General features: G+C 33.1%; 2 protein-coding genes across 4 annotated transcripts; both read left to right on the top strand.

Annotated features, from left to right (window-relative positions):
- The first annotated feature begins 7,115 nt into the window (after positions 1 to 7,115).
- LOC107871482 (GATA transcription factor 8) lies at positions 7,116 to 12,122 on the top strand. Of its 3 annotated transcripts, none has more exons than XM_016718430.2 (3): positions 7,116 to 7,562; positions 9,570 to 9,839; positions 10,986 to 12,122. In XM_016718430.2, exons 2-3 carry the CDS (start codon positions 9,615 to 9,617, stop codon positions 11,766 to 11,768), a joined length of 1,008 nt encoding a protein of 335 aa, XP_016573916.1. In that variant the 5' UTR covers positions 7,116 to 7,562; positions 9,570 to 9,614; the 3' UTR covers positions 11,769 to 12,122. The 3 variants fall into 3 exon arrangements, with proteins under 3 accessions (XP_016573916.1, XP_016573917.1, XP_047268840.1); XM_016718431.2 differs by having other exon boundaries at positions 7,345 to 7,593; XM_047412884.1 differs by lacking the exon at positions 7,116 to 7,562 and adding an exon at positions 7,601 to 9,439.
- Positions 12,123 to 14,406: 2,284 nt separating this feature from the next.
- On the top strand, positions 14,407 to 24,004 carry LOC107871481 (mRNA-decapping enzyme subunit 2). The gene is made up of 8 exons (XM_016718429.2): positions 14,407 to 14,780; positions 16,260 to 16,411; positions 17,005 to 17,132; positions 17,549 to 17,644; positions 21,595 to 21,747; positions 22,844 to 22,947; positions 23,020 to 23,087; positions 23,621 to 24,004. The coding sequence occupies exons 1-8, from the start codon at positions 14,701 to 14,703 to the stop codon at positions 23,746 to 23,748; spliced, it is 909 nt and encodes a 302-aa protein (XP_016573915.1). The 5' UTR covers positions 14,407 to 14,700; the 3' UTR covers positions 23,749 to 24,004.
- The last annotated feature ends 421 nt before the right edge of the window (positions 24,005 to 24,425 follow it).

The following is a 24,425-nucleotide window of genomic DNA, read 5'->3' as shown; positions in this document are numbered from 1 at the left end:
CTCGAACCATTGAGCTCCAAACCCTCAGTCTTTGATCATCCCAACTTCGTCACCCTCGAACCATTACTCTCCACCCTATACCGTCATAAATATTGTTAAGATAATGTGCTTTCATTACTTATCAATATTAAAAATTTAAGTAAAAAATATACTCATTTATCATTGTATTTGTATTAATATTTTCTTGAGTAAAATATCATAAGGTCAATGAAGTGGATTGATAATCTAATATATCTCAAGTTTAAAGTTTAATAAAGACGAAAAATACTAAGTCTTATTTGTTCTAGTCTTGACGGATAGAATTACTGATATCTTTTATTGGTGGAAAATAAGAGGGAGTAGCATATATTTTATGAATCCGATCGAAGTGCATGAAAGTCGACTCGGACCATTGAGCTCCCAACCCTCCGTCTTTGATCATCCCACCTCTGTCACCCTTGAACCATTACAATACTCTCGACCTTATACCGTCATATATATTGCTAAGATAATATGTTTTCATTACTTATCAATATTAAAAATTTTAAGTAAAAATATACTCTTGATATTTTTTTCAGTAAAATGGTCATAAGGTCAATAAAGTAGGTCTCAGATTTAAAATTCAGCAAAGACGAAAAATATGTACTAGGTGGTATGTGTTCTAGTCTTGAGAGATAAAAATACTTATTATCCGTTATTGATGGACGATGAAAGGAACACTGCGATTATAATTTTGAGTAGATGACAAAGGAAGGAGTCCCCTTGAATGTTGCATGTGCAATTTATGAATGCTGTCACGCCTCTTTTGGTGCGTCGGTGCACTTATTTTTCTTTTTTCGACTAACAAAATCATATAGTCAATTTTATTTTTATTTTTTTTTGAGTAAATCAAGCATTAAATTTCTCATTTTGAACTTCCTTTTCTTGCAAAAATTATTTATCTTAAAACATTTACATTTTAAAAGTGTTCATTAAATTGATATCAACATGGAATATAATTCCTTTTTTTCTTCAATCATCCACTATTGGTCAATTTTTTGTGAGTTATTCTTTTCCTATGTGAAATTACTTGCTACCAAACAAAAAAAAAAAAAATGAATGAATGAAAAAATTATGGAAGAGTTTCATATACTCCATCCGTTTTAATATGTTTGTCTGATTTTATCTAGAATTTTTTTTTGAATTTATAGTTTTAAGTTAAAGATATACAAAATGTATCAATTTTTTATTTTTTTTTATTTGTGATCTTAAACATGTCTTGTGAAAAGATGAAATTAACAAATTGGTCAAGAAAAAAAAACAAGAAACATTCTTTTTGAAACTTATTAAAAGAAAATAAGACAAATAAATTGAAGCGGAAGGTTTATTTTTTCATTGTGTTAGAAAATTTCTATTTACTACTGAATATATTTTAACAAGTGAATAATTCCACCCAGTGAAGTTTGGAAAGGGTAGAGTGTACGAACTTACGTCTGTCTCAATTTTCGATTTGACAAATTCTGTAGACACTTGAAAAATTATGGTGAACCACAATCTCAACAACATACTACAATAATCGAATTACAAATTCAAAAGACAAGAAATTATAAGGATAATTCTATCACGTATAGTACCTATCGATCGCTAGATAGTACAAAAGAATAATTGATGCAATGCTTAAATATTTAACTTACTGTTTATCCTAACTCACGTCTTTCATAATTCATTAATTATGTTCTTGTCCTCGATAAGTTGAATAGCTTACTAATAAGGTAAAACAAAATATCATTAATAGAAGGATTGATTAAATATTTAAGAAAATGAGTAAAAAAATTGAATCTTTAAGAAAATGAAAAAGAGAAAATATAAGAAATATAATGATATCCACATGAAAGTATGGCCCCAATAAAGGACAGTCTTCAAACTGATGCTCTAAAGCAATAGTTAATCTTACCATACATCTCAATAGTACATTCATTGGGTGGGCGTGGGGGTAGGGGTGGGGGATTGGTTCAATTTAATCGTATTTGATTCACTGTCATTATTAATTTAGATTCATATCGAATAAAAAAACTATACAATCGATGAGATAATTACTCTTTGTAATGAGTAATGTTGATAAATTCATCGATTAGTATGGTGTTCATGTATCAATACAACAATAACATATCAGTGTATTCCCACATGGTGGGGTCTGGGGGAAGGTAGAGTATACGCAGACCATACCACTATCTCCGAAGAAGTAGAGAAGCTGTTTCCGATAGACCCCCGGCTAGGACCGATAATAGTATAGCAAATCACAAAACATAGATGTATATAAACTCGTACAATATGCAAAATAAACTAACATCGCTAGCCACAAGATAATACTAAAACTATCTATCCGAAATCATAAATAGCACTCAACACCACGAACAAGAAACTTTCGACACAAATAAAGAATCCTCCCCTATTTTTATCGACACACTCTCACCCCCTAACCCTTTACCCTAATTCGCGTCCTCTATAACTTCCTATCAAGGGTCATATCCTCCGTAAGCTGTAACTGCTCCATTGATGCCTAATCACCTCCCTTCAATATTTCTTCGGCTTACCTCTACCCCACCTAAAATCATCTATAGCCAGTGTCTCACACCTCCGCGCTGGAGCATCAGAGCCCCTCCTCATCGCATGCCCGAACCAATAAAAGGCAAATAACCTATAAATTCAGGTGTACGTTAAATAGAACGATTAAAATGCAAGTAAATTATTAACTACTTAAAGTAAAGATTATTTATTTTAAAGGTTCAAACATGAGATATTATAAGGTTCAATTTTTTTTATTATTATATAAATCAATAAATTTGAAATATTGAATTCACATAGGTTATCATTAACCTGTTGATTCAAAATTTCATGCTATACAACATTTCTCAATTATGATTAGACTGATTTTATTCTCCTGAAAAATATCTTTTAATAAAATTATACAGTAATATTTTTAAAATAGAAACTTTCGTTTGCATTAAGCTACTAGTACAATGTACTTATTATTTCTTAAATTATAAATAAACAGTATCAGTTGTAGATCCCAAGGTACACAATCATGTGACATTGTTCTAAAGAAAGTACTACTTCCTCCGCCCGTCATTTAATTTGACACGATATTTATAAAATAAAAAGAATAATTCAAATTTATAATTTTAAATATTTATGTAATTGTAAATTATTTTATTAAAATATTAGTGATATGTATTTTGTCGGGATAGATTAAAAGAAAAGTGTATCACGTAAAATGAGTCAGAGAGAGTAAAATAAAGTAATTGCCAAGCTGGCAATGATCCTCCAACCGTGTGGGCTCCACTTGGCATTGCCACGTGGATGATCGTTCAAAAGTGGGGCCCAACACCGACGCCGTAACGTGGTTTGTGGGACCTACACCCACACAGAAAGAACGTGGAGTCATGTAATGTGTTTGATCGCACGCTCTCCTCACGTGATTTAGATTTCAAAGGTTTTGGTTAAATGTGAAATACCCAAAATAGCCCTTAGATTTCAAAGATTTTGAATGTGACTTGGAAAAGTAAAAAAAAACATACTCCATTCAAAAAAATACTTGTTTGACTTGATACGGAGTATAAAAAAATAAAATAAAAATTTAAGTTTTGTAATTTTAAATTAATGCTATGTCAAATAGATTAAAATATTCTTTAATTATATGATCTTAACTATATGTGAAAAGTTAAAATTAAAGTATTGTCAAAAAAAGAAAATGATCATTCTTTTTTAAACGTATTAACAAAGAAAGTAAGTTATTTTTTTTTAAATGGAGGGAGTAATATCAGACTAGTGTGTATCTAATATAGCTTTATAACTTACTTAGGTATGATAACTCGAGTGACAAAAGAAAGTTGTTCAGATGGTAAACATATTTTATATATGATTTTAAGCTTGTAATTCGACTTTCGAGTCATCAAGGGAGAAAAAAATGGGAGCTTCTACCAAAAGGTAAGAAAAAAAAGTATAAAAGTTTGAGTCGTAATATCACAAATTCAGATTTTAATAATACTATAATAGCTAATTTTATATCTTTCTTGAAAATTTTAATTACGTCTGAGAGTCTGAAATCACGTACTGTATAAATAGATGATTGAACTACGCAATCATTCTCTTATTCCGATTATAAAAAGAATCATATCGCCTTAAGAATTATAAATTTTACCTTAATCTTTTTAAACTCGTACGAATAAAATATTAAGTTGCGAGATCGTATCGTATCGCCAAACCTATGTAGTTGTGCAATATCTAAGCTAGGGACTACTAGCAAAGAAAAAACAAATAATGAGATGGTTAAATTTGAATATTCAATTTGTATATGTGTGTGAAGTAAAATAGTATGAGTACTATATACTAATTAATTTAATAATTTAATAATGATGAAAGAGTTAGAAGTCCAGTCCCATAGGTGTTAGGAGAAAATGAGGGGTCAACAAGATGTGAATGATGATATAAAAAATATATATTTAATGACAATTCCATGTCTCCTATAATATAAGTTACATAAGAAAAAAATCAATTGAAAGCAACTAAGGAGCTTAATTTACTCCTAAAATTATGGTGAGCAATTACATCCCCAAAAATTATTTGGTAAAACTTTAAAAAAAAAAAAAAATTAAAATTGAAATTAGAATTAAAAAAAATAAAATCGAAATCACATCTACGAGCGCTCGAAAATAGTCAATGACAAGATTAGTATAATATTTTGACACCAAATTGAGTATGAGTGCATCAATTACTTTAAACTCGAACGACATAAGTTTACGCTTATAATTATAAAAAGTAAAATTCTGAATCTGCTTTTAATCGATAAAATATAATTTTTAAGCAACAAGATTTTTATTTAAATCAATAAGACAAAATAATAATCTTCATATATATAATTATTATTATTATTTAATTGCACACATGTATGGTTTGTACCTACTTCAATTTTTTTTGTTAATTGCATGTAAACCCATGTGTTAATGCCCCAATTTCCTAAACATAACCTCATTGTCAATTGACATATATAATTCTTCTATTTAATATTTTGATAATTTTAAAAATTAATTTAGTAAAATTATTTTATTTAAAGTGAAAAAAATTAGTTCAGTAACTTTTACAAAGAAAAAAAATAAATTGTAAGTGGGATCGCCATTTTGGACTTTGCAACTAATAATACTACAAGTAGATTAATAAGTTTTAATTAGATGAGTATGTTTTATTTGATAAATGTCATTATATTTGTTAGAGTATAAGGTTATACCCCAACTACTTGATTGCTTATCTTTGAAGAGAAGTTTTGATTATTGCAATCATTTTGTTTTATAGCTTTTTTCATTTCTACTCACCACAAAAAATAAAATAAAATGAAATAAATTGCTAAGTACAAAGTTTGATATTAATTAATATGTAGTTAACATAATTTTTTGATAATTTATTAATTATACTTCATCAAATAAGATAAACGATGATTTTTAATTGTTTAGCAACAAAAGTTATCGGTAGATAATTCATTTTTTTTCTAGCAATTTCTCTTCTCTTTTTTATATATATGTTTCTTTTTATTTTTTTTTGAGTCAAAGATTTATCAAAAAAAATATTTCTACTCTTAAAGATAGATATAAAATCTACGTACACCGTAAATTTCACATATTTCATTTGTTCATGTGACTCTTCTTGTGTTTGAATAAAGTATAAAGAATTAGCTATAAAATCATGCACTTTTTAAAAATTAAAATGGTGCACCACGCCCTGTTTCTTTTTTTATTTTTTTTATTTTTTGCCCTTTATCTTTATTAATAAAATAAATAATTGAACGTTATTTATTTACTTTATGAAAAGTGAAAAAGTTTTTTATGTAAGTGATTCTATGAGTGCAATCCAAGTTAGTTAAAAGGAAAATAATACATCATGAAACCCATTTTCTTTCCCTTTTTTTCTTGCAAAAAAGAAGTTTTTTACTATTACTTTAATTAAGTAGACTTTGTGTAATTCTATTTTTATAAAATAAACTATCACATCTGTTCTTTTGTGTTATTTGGTGTATATAAAGTATTTTTAGAGCTAAATTAATTTCAATGTTCTGAAAATAGAAGTGTTTAATTTTTATAGAAAAAGTCTTGGAATATCAAATCATTTATTAATTTTAAATCAGCATAATATTTAGTATGTGTTTTAGTAATAAGATTGTAGAGAAAGATATGTTACATTAATTAGTTAATTAATTAATATAAGCAATAAAAGCAAAGAGCAAAAACAGGCAACAGAGTATACTTTTCCTTTTTATCTTTTAGGAAAATATATGAAAACAACCAATATGTAGTAATTAGTTATATTTTTATTAGATTATTAATCAGTAAAGCTTATTACAAGAACTTGCCTCTAATTACCTTTTGATTTTAAGTTAATTAGAGGCAATGTAACTTGCTAAAGATTTTTTTACAATCAAACCTCTCCATAATAATATCTTTTGTCTTGATATTTTTTTTCAATTGTTATAATAAAATATTGTTATAAAAACACATAAATGAATATCGAAACTTGTCGTTAGCTGATATGTAAATACTTCAACTTTAAATATACACATTTAGACATCTCAATTTATCGTTGCTGTATTAATTAAACATTTTAACTTACAAAATGAGCATCTTGACACCTCAAAAATTCATGTATCGCGTCAACCTAAAGTGTCCACAAAACAAAACAAAACAAGAACGATTTGGAGTGTATAGTTGATAATTGATACCAGATTAGAATGTCTAGATATACACTTTCAAAGTTCAAATGCTTACTTGCTAGCCGATTCCAAATCTAAAATGTCTTTTTAGATATTATGCCTTGTAAAAAAAAATAAAATTATCTGTACATAATATGAACATGATTGTTACAATGAAATGTTACTATAGAAGATTATCTGTTTTTTGGTTTCCTATTCGGTGTCTGATGCCCGCATTGAAGCCTCTGTTATTTTGGATCACTATTAAGGTGGCAACGCTCCCAACAGAGTTTTCTCCATACCCAGGATCGAAACCTCGACCTCTGGTTAAGGGTGGAGTAGCCTCATCCATTGCGCCACAACCTACATTGGTACTATAGAAGATTATCGTATATATATATATCTCCGCGAATTGTTTAGTACACTAAAACTCTCAATTCTAAAAGGAATTGTTTCCTATTACCTCCTAATCACATAATAACAACTTTATCAATTACGTAAAACCCTCTTTCAAAAAAAAAATATATTTTTTTTCAAAGAAAAAGTAGTGGGGTTTGGGGGGCGGGGTGTTGTGCATGTAGGACCCGTGTGTGCAATGAGAAAGAGTGTATTGAAGACTTAAACATCACGACAATGGAGGGGTGAGAGGTGAGGTGAGTGTGTGTGTGTGTGTGATATATACACTAAATATACAGCTAGCATATTGATATTTGATACAATTCTCTTACCAACCCATCAATCACTCTCCTCCTACTTCTTCCTCTTCCCCTCTTTTATACCTTTCTTCATTCCCATTCCCATTTTTTCTTCAACAGAAAAAAACTCTTCATCTTCTTCTACCTTACCTAGCTAGCTTGAGTTCTTCAAGGTACAAATCATATCACTCATTCATATCCTTTGTGAGTGTTGCAAAGTTTTTGTCTTTCTTTTCTAGACACATTTTTCTTTGTTTATCATAGGAGCTTTTTTTCTTTTGCTCTCTTGGTGACTCGAACTGACAACATTTGTGTTGGAAGTGAGGGAGCGCTTACCATTCGAGCAACTATCCCTTGTCTGTTTATCATAGGAGCTTCTGTTCTTTTGCTCTCTTTTGGTGACTCGAACTAACAACCAGGGGCGGAGCTATCTTTTATATAGAGGGTTCATCGAACCCCTTCGGCGGAAAATTATACTATATTTATATGGTTAAAATTATTTTCTTATGTGAACCCCTTTGGTTAGTTCGTTGTTCACTCTTGTGAACCCCTTGCTGAAAATACTGGCTCCGCCACTACTAACAACCTTTGTGTCGGAAGTGAGGGAGTGCTTAGCATTCGAGCAATCTGAGCAACTCTCTCTTGTTTGTTTATCATTCATAGTAGTCTTAGGAGCTTCTGTTCTTTTGCTCTCTTTTGGTGACTCGAACTGACAACCTTTGTGTTGGAAGTGAGGGAGTGCTTAGCATCTGAGCAATTCCCTCTTGTCTGTTTATCATAGTACTCATATTCATAAAAATGTAATTTTTTTTGTTTTTGTCTTCTTTTAAGGCTACATGTTGTGAATTAGTCCTAGTTCATATGGAGATTTTTTGGTTTAATTGTTGGTGTTGTAAAGTTTTTTCTTTTTTCTTTTTTGGATTCATTTCTATTTTGAGGCTAGTGTGTCTTTCTTGTTCTCATTTCATTTACCAATTTCTCCAAAACCCCTTCATTCATTCAGTATTTCAGTTTTCTCTCTTTATCTTAGCACTTATTCATAAAATTTAATTTTTTCTTTTGTGGGTTTTTTATTTAAGGTACATATATTTCATAAAAATGTAATCTTTATGTTGTGGGTTTTTTGCTTTTGTCTTCTTTAAGGTGCTCAATATTATTCATTCATTCATTTTTTTTCTAGTTTATTCAATGTAGTAACATATAATCCACTCATTTATAAAAATTTAGTTAATGATTGAGGCTACTGTCTGGTTAATGTTGTTTTCTTTTACTCTGTGATTAGGAAAATTCTGCAGTTTGCTTGGGAGTTGGGCCTTTTCTGAAATTTCACTGTTTTCTAAGAAAAATTTCACTTTATATTTTTGGTCTATGTTGCGCTCGGACTCTTTGAAAATGTCATTGAAATTGAAATTGTGTCGAATCCTTCAAAGTAGTGCGTGTCTGGAGGATTCAACGGGCGCAACAACATTTTTGAAAAATCTGAGCTATTTAGTTTTTGGTTTCTAGATATGTCTAGGTATAAAAGTTTCAGTTTTTTTTTCCATCCTTTTTCCTATTTTAGGTTATTCTTGCATTTTAAAGGTTTGCTTCTTAAAATTTGCAATTTTTCCAATTTAATTTTTTTTAAAAATCCTATCCATTTTCTTGCAAATATATATGTGTTGGTGCACTCAATGTGAACTCTGGAAATTTCCCAAAATTTTATTTTTGAAATTATTTTCTTATTATTACAAGAATCCCACTCAATAAGAATCTTGATAATGCTGCTTTTGGATTGACAAAATTCCAAAAAAAATTCAACCTTTTTCTTCAAAAATGTGCCACGGACCATTTATGACACCTTGGCTCCAGCTTGAATATATGGTGTAGTTTTGGCCCCTAGCCTTCACATTAAATTCCATTTTTGTCCCTATAATATGTGTATATATAATGTAGCTATCACTTTCTTGGATAATTGTAAGTTGATGGGATTTCTTTTTTGGTGTTTATTGTTAATGTTGTCGTGAGCTGTGGTACGGACTGCGTACATTTTACCCTCCACAGACCCCACGTATGTTGTTGTAGTTGTAGTATTGTAAATGTTGTCGTGAGCGGTGGTACAGGCTGCGTATATTTTACCCCCCACGTGTGTTGTTGTTCTTGTAGTCGTATTGTTAATGTTTTTGTGTTGATTTTTGCAGGTAATAAATTTTTTTTAGAGTAGAAAAAGTTTCAAGAAAGTATAAATGGGGTCAAATGTGGTAGTAGATGAGGTAGATTGTGGTAGCTTCTTTGACCACATTGATGATTTGATTGATTTCCCTCTTGAGAATGAGAATGTTGGCCTTGGTTCTACTGACTGCAAAGATTTTCCAAGCATTTGGAATGACCCTTTGCCGGATTCCGACTCCCTTTTCTCCGTTAGCCACCGGAATTCTGCCTCCGACCTCTCGGCCGAGCTTTCAGTTCCGGTGAGTGTTATGTTTTTCGATACTGTCAGTGTATATAACTTGAATCAAAATTTGATAAGAAATGTTTAAAAGTCAAAAGTTTATGTGATTGATTCATGTAGGGCCTAATTCTTATTTTTATGTCTCAATCATGTGATTAGATGTAAAGATTTAAATATGTTTTGCTTAGTGAATGATTAAGTTAATGTATCATAATTGGAGTGATTAGCTCTAATTGATGGATTATCATATAATTTTGTTCGTATTCTAATAGCCAGCTGGGCGCTGTCGGTGTTAAAGAAGTGTAATATATTTTGTTTTCTTTAGTAATGTTGATTTTGTTGAGAGTTGGACTGGTGTTAGCACTTATGGTGAAGTCATCTTTTTTGCCATATTAGTGGTGACTGATGACTAGTCTGGATTTTGCACGACGTAGGGCCCACTAAAGAGAAAGAGAAACGCTCCATATTATGAGTTTTTCCGTTTCTAGAGCTTGAACTCGAAACTCTGATTACATGTGAAAGGAATAGTGTCCATATGCTTAAGTTTTGTTTTCCGATATTAGTGGTGACTGAATGTTCCATTTCTGTGACTCGGACCCAAAACCTCCCGTTAAGTATTAAGGGGATAATGCACATATGACTAATCTGAATTTAGCTCATCGTTGTAGGACCTACTAAAAGGAGAAATGCTTCATACCGAGAGTTTCCCGGACTCTTATCCCGAAACCTTTGATTAAGTGTGTAAAGGGTAAACTGTTCTTCACACCACACTCTCTGGTGGTTAACTCTAAGTTGCTCGGACTCTTCAAAAATGTTGCCGCACCTGTGTCGGATCCTCCAAAAATGAACTATTTTTGAGAGATCCGACATGCACGCGATGACATTTTTGAAGAGTCCGAGCGACAATACTTGCTCTGGTAGTTGGGATTGAATGACATCCTTTGCTATCATAATGAATGACAGATGACAATATTTAATTTGCACCAGCATGATTGTTCAACCATTGAACAAATTGAACCAAACATTCTATTAAAAGTCTAGTCATGATAGAAAGGGACATTACATCTATTAAGTGATGTTTGACAAACTACTCAATTTGCGCGATCGTTGAGTGTCGTAAATCAACGTATAGTTTATCTGATATGTTTGTTTTCTTGTTTTACAGTATGAGGATATTATCCAGCTTGAATGGCTTTCGACGTTTGTGGAGGATTCTTTCTCCGGCGGGGGATTGACTCTCGGTAAAGAAAACATTCCTGTCGAGAAAGAGCCGTCATCCCAAGGCAAGTTCCAGACTTTGAGTCCTGTATCTGTGCTCGAAAGCAGCAGCAGCAGCAGCAGCAACTCGTCCTTTTCCAGCTCGGGGGAAAAGACTTTACCCCTTGGTCCGTGCCACCGTGGTCCACAACGTGCTAGGACCAAGCGTCCTCGCCCAACTACTTTCAATCCCTTGCCAGTATTTGTTGCTCCAGGATTCCCAACGGATCAATCAGAGAACTTTGCGGAGTCTCCCATGAAGAAGATTCTGAAACTAGCTGCACCAGAACAGAAAAAGAAAAAGAAGATCAAGTTCTCTATTCCTCTAGCTCCCTTCGAGACAAATCACAACCCAACGGCACAACAATCAGTTCGTAAATGCCAGCATTGCGAGATAGCAAAGACTCCTCAATGGAGAGCCGGTCCAATGGGACCAAAAACTCTATGCAACGCATGTGGTGTTCGTTACAAGTCAGGACGACTCTTCCCTGAATACCGGCCAGCTGCAAGTCCTACATTCGTCCCATCACTCCACTCAAACTCTCACAAGAAGGTTCTCGAAATGAGAACCACCATCGTCCAGGACAACAACAACGCCACACTCATGACCCCGCCACCAGACACAACCACAACCACCCAACCGGAGTTCAACCCGAGCAACAACGACTCGGTCGAACAGGAGCACAAGTGAATAAAAAGAAACAGAAAACAGTTTTTCCTAGTCCTAGAGTCTTTTAGTGTCTTGTCATTTCAGTTTTTAGTGTTTTGTTTTCTCAATTGCTTTGTTCTTTTTTTGTATAGGGATGTAATATGGCATTAGAAAAAAAAAAAATTAGATGATTATATTTTAGGAGATTAGGATTAAGGGTTAAGATTAGTGTCTTTTATATAGTTTAAGAAAAATAGTTTTTGGGTCAGTGTTATGTTTTTATTAGATGTTTTAAGGCTTTTATATTCTTGTCCTTAAAGATGAGAATTATTTTTGCAGTTTATTTGTTATCAGGCAATTCTGAAATAGTAATGGTTTATTTTTAAGTTTTTGCAACTAAATTGTTATTTATTTAATTGCTCAATCAAATTTTAATACTCTAACTTTAATTGTGATCAAGAATATGGATTAGTTATTTCAAAAAAAATAAAAATAAAAATAAAAATGACAAAAATACCTTCGAGGTCCTCAAGCCCTTTTTCTACTAAATAAGATTGAAGGTGTTTTTGTAATTTGTTGTAAATTAACTGTCTTTTTGGAAATTAGAAGTTATTTTTAATATAACAAATTAAATTGTCGATAAAAATATTACTAGTAGAATAAAATTAGAAGTTATTTTCAATATAACAAATTAAATTGTCGATAAAAATATTACTAGTAGAATATAATTGAGTTCGCAGTCTAAAAGGCAACTTCATATAAATTGAATAATTCCTACGACGAGGCGGATGAAGGCTCACGCCTTGTCCTTAACAGCCTGTTTGGATGGTGGTTTCATAATGTATGATATGGTGTAGTATGGTATGGTATGGTACAATACCATGTTTGGATGGACTGTATCGTTCACTGCGGTTTAATAATAGATTTTTTGTTTGGTTTGATGATATGATACGGTATGGTAACAAGTAAATTTACTAAAATGCCCCCTAATTGTAATACATTTGAGATATCAACTCTTTTATCCATATTAGTGCTAGCGTAACCAGTTGTCCTTTCTTCCTTGATGCTTCTCATAGCTACCTGATGATACTTTTAAGACGCCAAATTCACAAAGGTATTTGCTAAACAAAGGTTTGATGAACGCAAACTAATGCATAATGCAATCGGAAAGTACTTCTCAATCAATAAAACAATTGGTATACATGTATGTATCTTAGAGTTCAAAAATCACTTCCCATGTATATGCTTTTTGTGCATTCACTCTGTTTCCCTCCATTTCAATTTTTAATTTTTTTTTGATCGAATTGAATTTTTATTGGTATTAAAAACTACTACTAAATAACTGTGATCATTTTTCTCACTCTTTGAATTTTTATATTGCTAACAGGAAGTCTTGCAATCTTCGATCTTGTTAACAAATGCGTAGTCTTAGCAAGTATTTTGTTGATAAGGATAAAATAGGATTAAAGAAAATTATATAAATGTATAGTTGGAAAAGAAAAATAAAAACCATGGCACACCACCAATTTGATGGTTCAATAAATTGCTTCATACCATGGTTATCAAACCATGGAATAGTAACATACCATACCACCATTTTTAGAAAATCATGGAAACAAACATGATTCTCATGGTAACCATACCATATCATACCATGGGAAACCACCATCCAAACACGCTGTAAAAGCTTAACGACCATATCATACCATGGGAAACCACCATCCAAACACGCTGTAAAAGCTTAACGTCGTTAGCTGAGTACACGGTAGAGAGATTGTTTTACCTTATTAATTGAATTTTTCATTTTATTTTCCTGACAACTAACATAAACTGTTCATAACAATATTTAAAATTTTCATTACTAATGTTATTTATAATCTTGATTATAATCTGATATAACTTCGATATTGAATTGAATACCCATCATAATCATCTAATAGGATTTTAATATGTGACGTTAACAATTATTTTCAGAAAATACAAATCACAATGCAAATTATAGTGTTACAAATAAGATACGTCGATTAAATTATTTGGAAATTATAATTTCGGGAATATATTTATTGGACTAATTTACTCACATAAAAAAGTGAGATGAAATAATCTCAAGTTTAATGTGATATTCAAGACTAAGTCACCATAATCAAATCTATACCGTCAACTAAACACAGATACATGTAAACTTAATATCGAGGTATTCCACCTTACTCAATGTACCGAATGACGTATCAAGCAATCAAGATATCCCACCTTATTCAATGTGCCGAATGATATAATGACTTTATCCTATGTATCAAACAATCGAGATATTCCACCTTATTTAATGTATCGAATGACATATTCCCTCCATCTCATTTTATGTGTCGGCATTTTCTTTTTGGCCCGTCCAAAAAGAATGTCACATTTCCTTATTTGGGAATTATTTAATGACATCATTTTCATTTTATCTATAGTGGATCCCACTTATTAAGAAAAGACAACTAAAAAATAAATTTTTCAGAGTCATCACTTATTTTTAAAATTTCGTATTCGGTTAAATGACGACACATAAAATGAGACGGAGATAGTAATAACTTTATCCAACGTACCAAACGCCATAATTATCATTAATTATTATCATGATAAAATAAAAAAATAAAGTAAAATTACAAATAATAGTAAATACCCAAAATACCCTCACCATCATCACTCAATAGTGGAATTTCAACAAGTTTAGAAAGAAGCAACAAAGAAAGAGGGAAAACAAATATGAAGAGGAAGAGCTTTCCTATTTTGATTTCAATTTAACAATTACAACAATAAAAGCTCTTTCCTCTTTTCACTTCTCTCACTCTCTCTATAATCATAATTATACGTATAAAAATACGTACAAGTATATGTATATGTATGCGTATACGTACGTACGTACGTAGGTAAAAATATCAGCAGATCGAAGTTAGGGTTTTAGTATTATTATTATTTTTTTTTTTGAAAAATGTCGGGGCTTCATAGATCTTCTAGCGCTCCTTCCAAAAATGGACTTCCTCCTCAGGAACTCCTTGACGATCTTTGCAGGTCCGTTTTGTGATTCATTTTTTGCCTTTTTATTCATGTCATTTTTGTAGTGATTTTATGTGATTTTTGATGTTATTTTTAGTGATTCAACTGATTTTACGTAATTTTTAGTGATTTTTGATGTAATTTTTAGTGATTCAAGTGATTTTACGTAATTTTTAGTGATATTTGATGTAATATTTGGTGATTTAAGCTATTTGTTGATGTAATTTTTTAGTGAATTTATGTGATTTTTGATGTAATTTTTAGTGATTTAAGCTATTTGTTGATGTAATTTTTAGTGATTCTAGTACTTTTTGTTGGATTTGGATGTGAAGTGGTGAACTAGTATTGTTAATAAGTACAAAATTTATTGCTTTCCTGTTGTATTTTTTAGTGATTCAGTTTCGCCTTTTTATTGATGTAATTTTTAGCGATTCAGCTGATTTTACGTAGTTTTTAGTGATTTTAGATGTATTTTTTCTGGATTCTAGTACTTTTTGTTGGATTTGGATGTGAAGTGGTGTACTTGTAGTGCTAATAAGTTCAAAATTTAGTGCTTTCCTGATGTATTTTTCAGTAATTCAAGCTAATTTTCGCGTTTTCTTGATGTATCTTTTGGTGATTCTAGTTATTTTTTGTTGGATTTGGATGTAAACTGGTATACTTGTAGTGTTAATACGTTCAAAATTTAGCATTTTCCTGTTGCATATTATTGTTTTAGTGATTCAAACTAATTGTCTTGATTATTGCTAGACTTTAAGCTCTTTCGTCCACTCATGCATTGCCACTAATTCAGTTGATTTCGATAGGTTTATGCTGTGAGTCATAGACATAGTGCTTGTATTCTGGCGAAATAGTTTGTGTTACTGTTTAGTGAATTTGTTGAGACATGTTCTCCTAGCTAGCTTGTCCACACTTAGAATAATCCACTTGGCCTCTTGCTACAGCCCACATTAATATGTGTCAGATAATTCTACTCAGCAAGGCTAGAGGATATGGGCTCGCTTTAAATGTACCAATTGGAATTTGAAACTAGTATTTTCAAGTTATTGTATGCTAGTCATCCTCTAGTATCCTCACCTGTATGTGCATTAAATGGGTTTGGGAGTTTCCAGTATTGGAATGAAGTTGCGTTGAAAATGTAAAATGATTTAAGAAAATATAGATGACAAAATAATTTGGAACTGAACGTAGTCATTCAAATTTCTCAGTGGTAATTTATTTGGGGAAGAAGTATGGCTTCCGTATGTCAATACTATAAACACCGCAAGTCTTAAGCTAGCTTAATCTCTGAGCCATGGTAAAGAAAGCTTACGATTTCGATAAAAAATGCATTCTGTGCTCATATATTGTGTTTTCTATTTCATTTCCTATTTCTTGAAGTTGGTTGTAGTAGCTTGTGATATCGTTTGACTTTTCTTGGTAAATTGTAGAAATGCGAGGTTACACATTTGGTATGACTCTCCTTGATAAATGTGTTCTATTTCTTTGATGCAGTCGGTTTGTTTTGAACGTGCCAAAAGAAGATCAGCAATCATTTGAGAGGATTTTGTTTCTTGTGGAGTACGCGCATTGGTTTTATGAAGATAATTCTGTAGAAAAAAATCCGTCATTGAAGTCTTTCACTCTCAAGGAATTTACCTCCTTAAGTATCCTTTGATGGTAGAACCTAGGTCTATAATTATTTAAATGCAGAGAATCTATATCAATCTTTCATGCGACATACCTCTTCATTGAGATTTGCATGTTTTACTCTTTCGAACTTGAATGTCCTCTCCCCTTTTCTTTTGCATGTAAGTTAACCACTTGGACTTGCTTTTGACACATTTGATCATAAAGTATGACTTTGATATTGTTAATCCAAAATAAAGTTGGGGTTCAGGGAGAACTTTGATATTGCTTTGTTCTCCATAGTAATAGTCTCATGTCATTATATATACTCGTTTATTTTTTCTCTATGGTTGTTTTCGGGCCAAGGGTATAGGTGTTAATTAGGGCTGCGTGTTATGTTTGTATTCCTTCTTTGTCAACTTTACTTTGAGAGCTCCTTGAACCTGCAACACGTTCATAAAAACTGGAAATATAAGATTTAAAGAAAGAATTATAGTGATATTGTAAGGGGGACATATAATTTAAGGTCACTGTTTCTGACTTTCATTCTTAAGTTGCTATGCTTACTTCTACATTGGCTTATCTATCTGAGGATGAGTATAAACATTCCGCTTTCCTTAATCCATTACAGTGTTCAACAGTTGTGATGTTTTAAAACCATATGTTCCTCATATAGACGACATATTCAAGGACTTTACCTCTTACAAGGTTCGAGTTCCTGTAACTGGGGCCATCATCCTTGATGAGACTTTTGAACGGGTAAGTGCTATTTGCATCAGGAGTAGCATATTCAAGTTCCTTGTTTTTAAGGGGAGACATAGTATCTTTATCAGATTACTGTTACCATTTTAAAAGAAAGGTATCTTTACTCGATTCTGTTAGGTGATTGGTGCTCCTACATTCTGTGCTTTGTTGAGCTCGCAACTTATTAGGACCTATAATCATGAATGGCGCAGTGACTAATATGTTACTGGAACTCACAATGTTGCTGCTTTGACTTTTTGAGGACTTACATTCATTTAACTGCAGTCATTTCTCTCTTTCTATTTATTCATATGATTATCCTCAACTTAAGCAAATAGCTAGTGCTATTTAAATAGATGCATGTCCTTGTAGTCCTTTATAACTCTTTCTTAAAGACATTAGATCTCATTGATTATTTATGTCAAATACAGTGCTTGCTAGTAAAGGGATGGAAGGGTTCAAGTTGGAGTTTTCCACGTGGGAAAAAGAACAAGGATGAAGAGGACCACGCTTGTGCAGTTAGAGAAGTATGCAATTCTCTTTACTTATATAATACTCCAATTGACGACATTAAAGATCTCGTGAAAATGATTGTGAAGTGTAAAATGTTTTCAGTTCCTTAACTACAACGACATGTTTATTTGGATAAATTACTTTTTTTCTTTGTTAAAGAGTAATAATGTCCATAAAAGAGGGTTGAAAATGTGCCTGTTTGCTAGGAGTATACTTACCTTAGAAAACCTTACAAAAGACACGGTTTTCTACAAAAGACACCCGGTCTTCTTTACATATAAGAACCTCATGGGTGCACCAAAAAGAAATAAGGAAAAATACGCTATTCCTCAAGTGTTCGCAATCTTCTTTACTCCTTCAAAACCTCTTCTATTCTTCTTTTAACATGGGCCACTTAAGTGTGAGAGGAGCCACATCATGTCCTTTGTCTTCTCCCCCCTCTCCTATAGACCCAACTAAACTTTGTGTTTTCTATAGTGCTCAACATCACCCACTCGAGCACAAGCCATCTCAATATTTCCCACCACATACCAAATGCTACCCGACAACGCAAAAGGACGTGATTCACTTCTTCATCTGTTTTTGGCACATGAAGCACACTAACTAACTCAAGTAGTGATTCTCTTCCTCAAATTTTATGCCGTCAAGATCACTACTCCCCATGTAGCTAGTGAACTGTAAAAACACACCTTTTTCGGCCCAATAGAGACACATACAAAGATGTGGTAAAACTAACTCTTCCCCAAAACAGAAGTTTCTCATAGTAGGATTTTATTGGTGAAGACGCCATTTTTCCCCCGCTATCCATTTTTTTTTTTTGGATGAAATAGGTAACCAGTTATATTGCTATATTTTTAACATCAAAATTATGTTAAGAGGGGATCTTTACAGCTTCAAAAAGGTAAAAAGGATCCCTATCCAAAAACTGTGCACTTTCACATTGCCAATTAAATCTATCAGGTCTCCTACTTCCCCCGGCATGTTCTATTTACACCAATAGTAAAAAGGACTTTAGACAGTTCATCCTAATTTTCTGGATGGTACTGCTCGTCTTCAAAATATCTGGAATTTCATTCCTTCTATATTGTCTACCAGATACAAGCTGGGATTATCTGCCACCAATCCACCATAGCTTTCCTTTTCCGCACATTCTTCCAGCAGCTTAGCAACTCCGTAGTAGGACTTGGCATAATCCAATTTATATCCAAAATACAAAAGTTAAAAATTGGTATTTCACTCTATAGTAAAAGTGTTTCAAGTTCTTTGTCCATATATTTGTTGTTCATGCTTATATTTATTAGTCTTGAACACCACATATATATTATATTATATCCCCCCCCTCCCCAAACTCCTAGTTGCGTCTTTTTCCATTAAAGCCCATACTTTATTTTCTCTGCGCTTAAAGCCCAAATGGACCTTAGAGTTCTTTTTCACTTTCCACTTTGGGTTACACTGGCCCTTCCACCTCTTCATTTCTTCAAAGATATGAAGGAGGGTTTGTGTCGTTTGACTTGGCCAGAAGTAATGAATTTTGGTCATCTTTCAGTTTTTGAGTTGTGATCCCAAATAATATGCTCCACGTCATATTTAGGATTGTTATCGACTTATCGTACATCAGGGGATAAGATTACTTGCTCCAAAAAAAGAGAGAAACACAATCCCTTGAAGGACGGTGGGGATTGGATTAGAACCTGAGCACATAATGCCTACCACTTCCTTTTTCTTTTCTAACCCAGTCTTTTTTTTTTTTTTTTTTTAAAGAATCTAACTTGTAATTTCGTGGCGGGTTAGATTATAAAATTAATAAAAAATACTGTACCACCCCTCATGACATTCATCCTACCTTCTCTACGTTCTTGAGAGCCCATCTTTATGCTAGTAGAGTTTTTAACTGGCGCATTCCAAACTAGATTACCCAACTTTATGCACATCTTCATATCTTGTTACTAGCAGTTATAAAGTTACCAAATTTTTCTTAAAGATTTAAAGTGAATTGAACACTTTATGCAGGATGAGATTGCATGGTGTATGTTATTTATTGATGATATTATGTTGATTAACGAAATTAGCCAGGGTGTCAAGCAAACGTTTGATCTTCGGAGAGCCACGTTAGATATAAGGGTTGTAGGATGAGTAGAAGGAGGACTGACATATGCATTACAAGTTCAGCTAGCATAAGAAGAGTGAAATTAAGGTGAGATTACACGAGATTGCGGTGTCTAAATGTAAATCAGTTGAAATATCTAGGTTTGAATGTTCTAGGAGAGTGGTATAACAGAGGGACTGTTACAATTCATTTTTAAAAAAATTTCTCCTCATCTGCTCAAGCTTTGGTTAGGCAGAGTTACTCAGTGCTCATTATGTGAATTCTAGATGCAAGAACAATAAATTTAATTACAATCAAACACGTGAGATAAGATAACAAAGATATGATTAATAAATAGAAAGGGAGAGGAGCAGATTTAGAAGAAAGAAAAGGATAATCTAGCAATTGAAAGATATTATTACTAGAATAAATCTAAGAGGGAAAGAGAAAGTGAACTAACACAAGGGAATGTTCACCCAAGTAAACTAGAGGGTTCAATTGGAGAGAGAAGAGGATTTTTCCCAATATTCACAAAGGAGTCTAAACACCAAACTAACCCCTAATGTGAAAGACTTAGAAACCATTTTCTTGTCTTGCAAATATAATCAAATTGCAAGCATGACCAACTTATTAAATATAGCCGCTTGAGCATATTAGTGGCTTTGAAGTCTTCCTTCCATGCTTTCCTTAAGTATGCCAAGATCATGATGGTTGGAAGAATGGTCCAAATCCCCTGACGATTTCCTTGATTGTCGCCACTTCCCTCATAAATCCATTTGAGCATGTTATGGACTTTGAAAGCTCTTTTAATAAATCTTCCATGACGCTTTAAGCTCTTTGTGGGTGATTGAAAGCTCTCATCTCCAAGATTTCCCATACCTTCACTCTTTATTTTGGCCTTGGTACCTCGGTTTGCATCAATTTATAACAGTGGGAGTGGGAGGTAGCAGGTATTCAATGGAATTTGTTAAGGTGCGGGCAAGCTGGTCCAGACGCTAAAAAAAAAAGATAACTAATGATGCTACTAGAGTGTTATGTGATAGAAAGATACCTATTAAACTGAAGGGTAAGTTCTATGAAATGGTTATGAGACCAACAATGTTGTATGAGATTAAATGTTGGGGTTATGAGATTTAGCATATATATAGGATAAGTGTCGCAGAGTGTGAATGCTGAATGTTGGGAAATGCTACTGATGGTCATAACATAGCATATATGGTTCCATTGTTTTTGGATCATGCTTTGTGATTCAAAAGGGAAAAGAGCAGTAATAGTTGGAGTAGTTTAACAAATTTATTTAATTATGGATCAATTTGTTTAGTTTAAAGCTATCTAGGAGTTGAGACGAAGTTTAAAGTAGTTTATTTCTCAAGTATTCAAGGAGATGGGATACAATGAGCAAGAGCGCTGCCCTTCTACAAATTTATTTAATTATGGATCAATTTGTTTAGTTTAAAGCTATCTAGGAGTTGAGACGAAGTTTAAAGTAATTTATTTCTCAAGTATTCAAGGAGATGGGATACAATGAGCAAGAGCGCTGCCCTTCTAAAGCATATGAATGGACTGATCAAGGAGCAATAGCAAGAGGGAAAATCTTATAGTTGAGTTTAGATTCTTACTCTTCTCCAATTTAATAAGGTGGCACTGGATCTGACTGCTCTCAATGTAAAACTTCGACTGTGGTGAAATCTTGGTGGGTTTATATGTAGTTGAGATTATCCTCTGAGGAGCTTGGCCTCAACATTTTGTTCGTCCTTTTTTTTTCTGGGTTCCCCCGCCATTTTCTCATCTTAAGTGTATTACTATTTTTATTTATTTTTTAAATTGTACAAAGCCAGTTTGAATCAACGTTCTAAATTATGCTCTGTCTTGATGCAGGTCTTGGAGGAAACAGGATTTGATGTCTCGAAACTTCTTCAGAAAGATCAATTCATTGAAATAACTTTTGGAGAGCAAAGAGTGCGGCTCTACATAATAGCTGGAGTGAAAGAGGATACATCATTTGCCCCACAAACCAAAAAAGAAATCAGTGTAAGTGAAAATGCTCTGTCAAAAGTTAAAAGCTTCAAAGAATGTTACCAGATTCCAAAAGAAAAAGTAGTTAAAAGCTTCAAAGGAGATTAATATCGCAAAAGAACTTCCATGAAAGTCAAAGCCATCCATCAAAATCCTTTTCTTGTGTGAAAGCTGAAATTCCTTTGCTTACTGCTTGTAATAGATGGAAGTATGCGGGCTAAATTTGAATTACTGGTGGTCTATGAGTACACTTGTCTTTAAGAATGACAGTAGTCATTTCTTTTGCTTGCCTTTGTTGACTTTAAGATTATGTATTTATGTATTTTGCTATTTGACCTACTTTTCCTGCAAACCTGCTTCTAGAATTTTTCTTTTGTACTGAGGGTCTATTGGAAACATCCTCTCTACCCACAAAGGTAGGGGTAAGGTTTGTGTACATTCTACCCTCCCCAGACCCCTCTTGCGGGACTACACTGGGTTGTTGTAGTAGTAGTTTTGTTTTCAAAAGCCCATGTTAATAGATAATTTCTGAGCTTACTATCTTGCACTTACTTTGTATGACTATGTATAGCAGGAGCTCTCTATGAAATTTTACTTGCCATTGAACGTCATATTTCTCAGTATCACGTCATATAAAAAGGTTTTGTGAATGAGATTTGTATTCTATATAGATTGTTGTGCTGTGATACGTTTGAGCTGGATATTTCTTAGCATTATTTGCTAGGACATGAAGTGTTAAAACTCTTTTTTGTGTTTGGGTGGGTGTGGTGGGGGGAGGGGGGTTGGTTTGGGGTGGGGTGGGGTGGGGGTGGAGTGGGTGGAGTAGAATTGAGTTTCTATTGATTTCAATTATTAAAGATATAATAACGGCTGTCTTTGCTCTCATGGATTGTGCATGAACTTAGCACTTTAAATGCTATTTGGGTGAGGCCTTTTCTGCAGAGCATCTTTCTGAAAGTTAATTATAGTAACATGCACATACTTTCTTGGTCTCCAATTTGTTACTTTAACATTGATGATTATTCTTACGCAAGAATGCATCATTGCATTCAAACATGTGACTGCTTCTTTTGTGAGTGCTAACATTTGTTGGTTTGCACTTTGAATTCAGGAAATAGCATGGCAGAGACTGGATGAACTTCAATCAGCAAGTAACGATGTCATATCTCGTGGGATGACCGGACTCAAGCTCTACATGGTCTCTCCATTTTTAGCGTAAGTAAAATGCTTATCTTGTAAACCTGGAGGATGCCCTTGTTTCTTCTAATGATTCATAACTTGGCACAGATCTTTGAAATCATGGATTTCACTACATCAGCCTGCTGTGGCGCCTAGATTTGATAGACCTTCAAGAGGTGCAGTCTCTCTTTCTTTATTGCTTCAAATCCTCTATTTGTACTAGCTAACACTTTTATCCAAGCACGTTGATGTCATTCTGACTGTTATTTAAATTGGATTACTTGTCCTCCTGAAACTGGCTTAATGAAGTTCCAATTTACTTTGTGAAAGCCAAGTAGGTTGGGCTACGATGCCAGGCAATTTAATTCTTCTCCCATTTGAGTTCAGTAGTCATATTCTACTGCATATTACGTATATATCTAACATCAAGATAAAGTTGAAATTTTACTCTTTGCATCAAACTATGAGACAGTAAGGTAACAAGATGATGGTCTAAGTAAACATTTCAACATCATCATATTCAATGTAATATCACAAGTGGGGTCTGGGGTGGGTAGGCTGTATGCAAACCTTACAGCGTACGATGGATGGGCTTCATTACAATTGCTTAGTGGAAGTTCTAACACTAGTTGTAACATTTAACATGTTGATGTCAGGACACCTTTAACATTTCATCAATTAGCTAATAAGGTTTAGCTCTTTTATGTAGGATTAAGTGTGTGGAACGCAAAAAATAGTTCCATCGGAAGCAGCTCAGGTCCTGGCAAAAGTTTCAGAAACTTCCGGTTTGACACTGCTCCAATATATCGTGCAATGGAAGCTGGCTTCTCTTCTTGAAATGTAGAGTGTAGTTGCGGTTAATCGTCAAGTTTCATGTGCACATATTTTGTTTAGCTCCTGTCGTCACTACATTAGTCGTTGACAAAATTTAGGACTCTTTGTGTTAATCCTGCTTAGACAAGTTCATAGTTTCGTGGGTGTTCTGTTCACGTTCAGGTTTGGGATGTATGTATAGTATGTACAGGATCCTTGTATTGAATAGTCACCGTGTTCTTTAGTTAATGCAAAAACACTCCTTTTAATTTGGACACTATGTCTGAACCTCCATCTTATATTTGTCTTTCTTCTTGAGTCCTTAAACTCAAGTTATGTAATTTTGGATTTGGCAACTCTCGTTCGGGTATCTTGGATGTCTCAGCAAATATCCTGGAAGAGTTTTCTGTGTGTTTTAGGAAGGCTAGTCAAACAAAGTTTGTTAATTCGACCCGGAAAGCTGGAGGAGGTGAACCTGGTTGCTGTCTTGTGGCATATACAAGGTATGGATAGTACCACTTTCTACCTACAATTTTTACGTGAAATCTATAGTCATGGAATTGGAATGTCTAAAGTTGGCCAAAATGAAATTTTTGCTGAACAATGTGTTATTGCTTAAATTTAGAATTTGAATCTTTTTGTGTGTATTAGTTCATCAATAAATATGTGCGATTGCGACTGTCATGATTTTTCCGTGCGAC

The sequence above is a fragment of the Capsicum annuum genome, chromosome 5 (assembly GCF_002878395.1).
Source record: "Capsicum annuum cultivar UCD-10X-F1 chromosome 5, UCD10Xv1.1, whole genome shotgun sequence".
NCBI classification, from domain to species: domain Eukaryota; kingdom Viridiplantae; phylum Streptophyta; class Magnoliopsida; order Solanales; family Solanaceae; genus Capsicum; species Capsicum annuum.
Note: the sequence above shows the minus strand (reverse complement) of the source record. Positions and strands in the feature narration are given on the sequence as shown.

Bases quoted from the DNA above. Each gene is read 5' to 3' on its own strand.
- LOC107871481 (XM_016718429.2), top strand. From the start codon at position 14,701: ATGTCGGGGCTTCATAGATCTTCTAGCGCTCCTTCCAAAAATGGACTT. The intron at 14,781-16,259 runs GTCCGTTTTGTG...TCTTTGATGCAG, and splicing joins CTCCTTGACGATCTTTGCAG to TCGGTTTGTTTTGAACGTGC. The intron at 17,645-21,594 runs GTATGCAATTCT...GTCTTGATGCAG, and splicing joins ACGCTTGTGCAGTTAGAGAA to GTCTTGGAGGAAACAGGATT.
- LOC107871482 (XM_016718430.2), top strand. From the start codon at position 9,615: ATGGGGTCAAATGTGGTAGTAGATGAGGTAGATTGTGGTAGCTTCTTT. The intron at 9,840-10,985 runs GTGAGTGTTATG...CTTGTTTTACAG, and splicing joins CGGCCGAGCTTTCAGTTCCG to TATGAGGATATTATCCAGCT.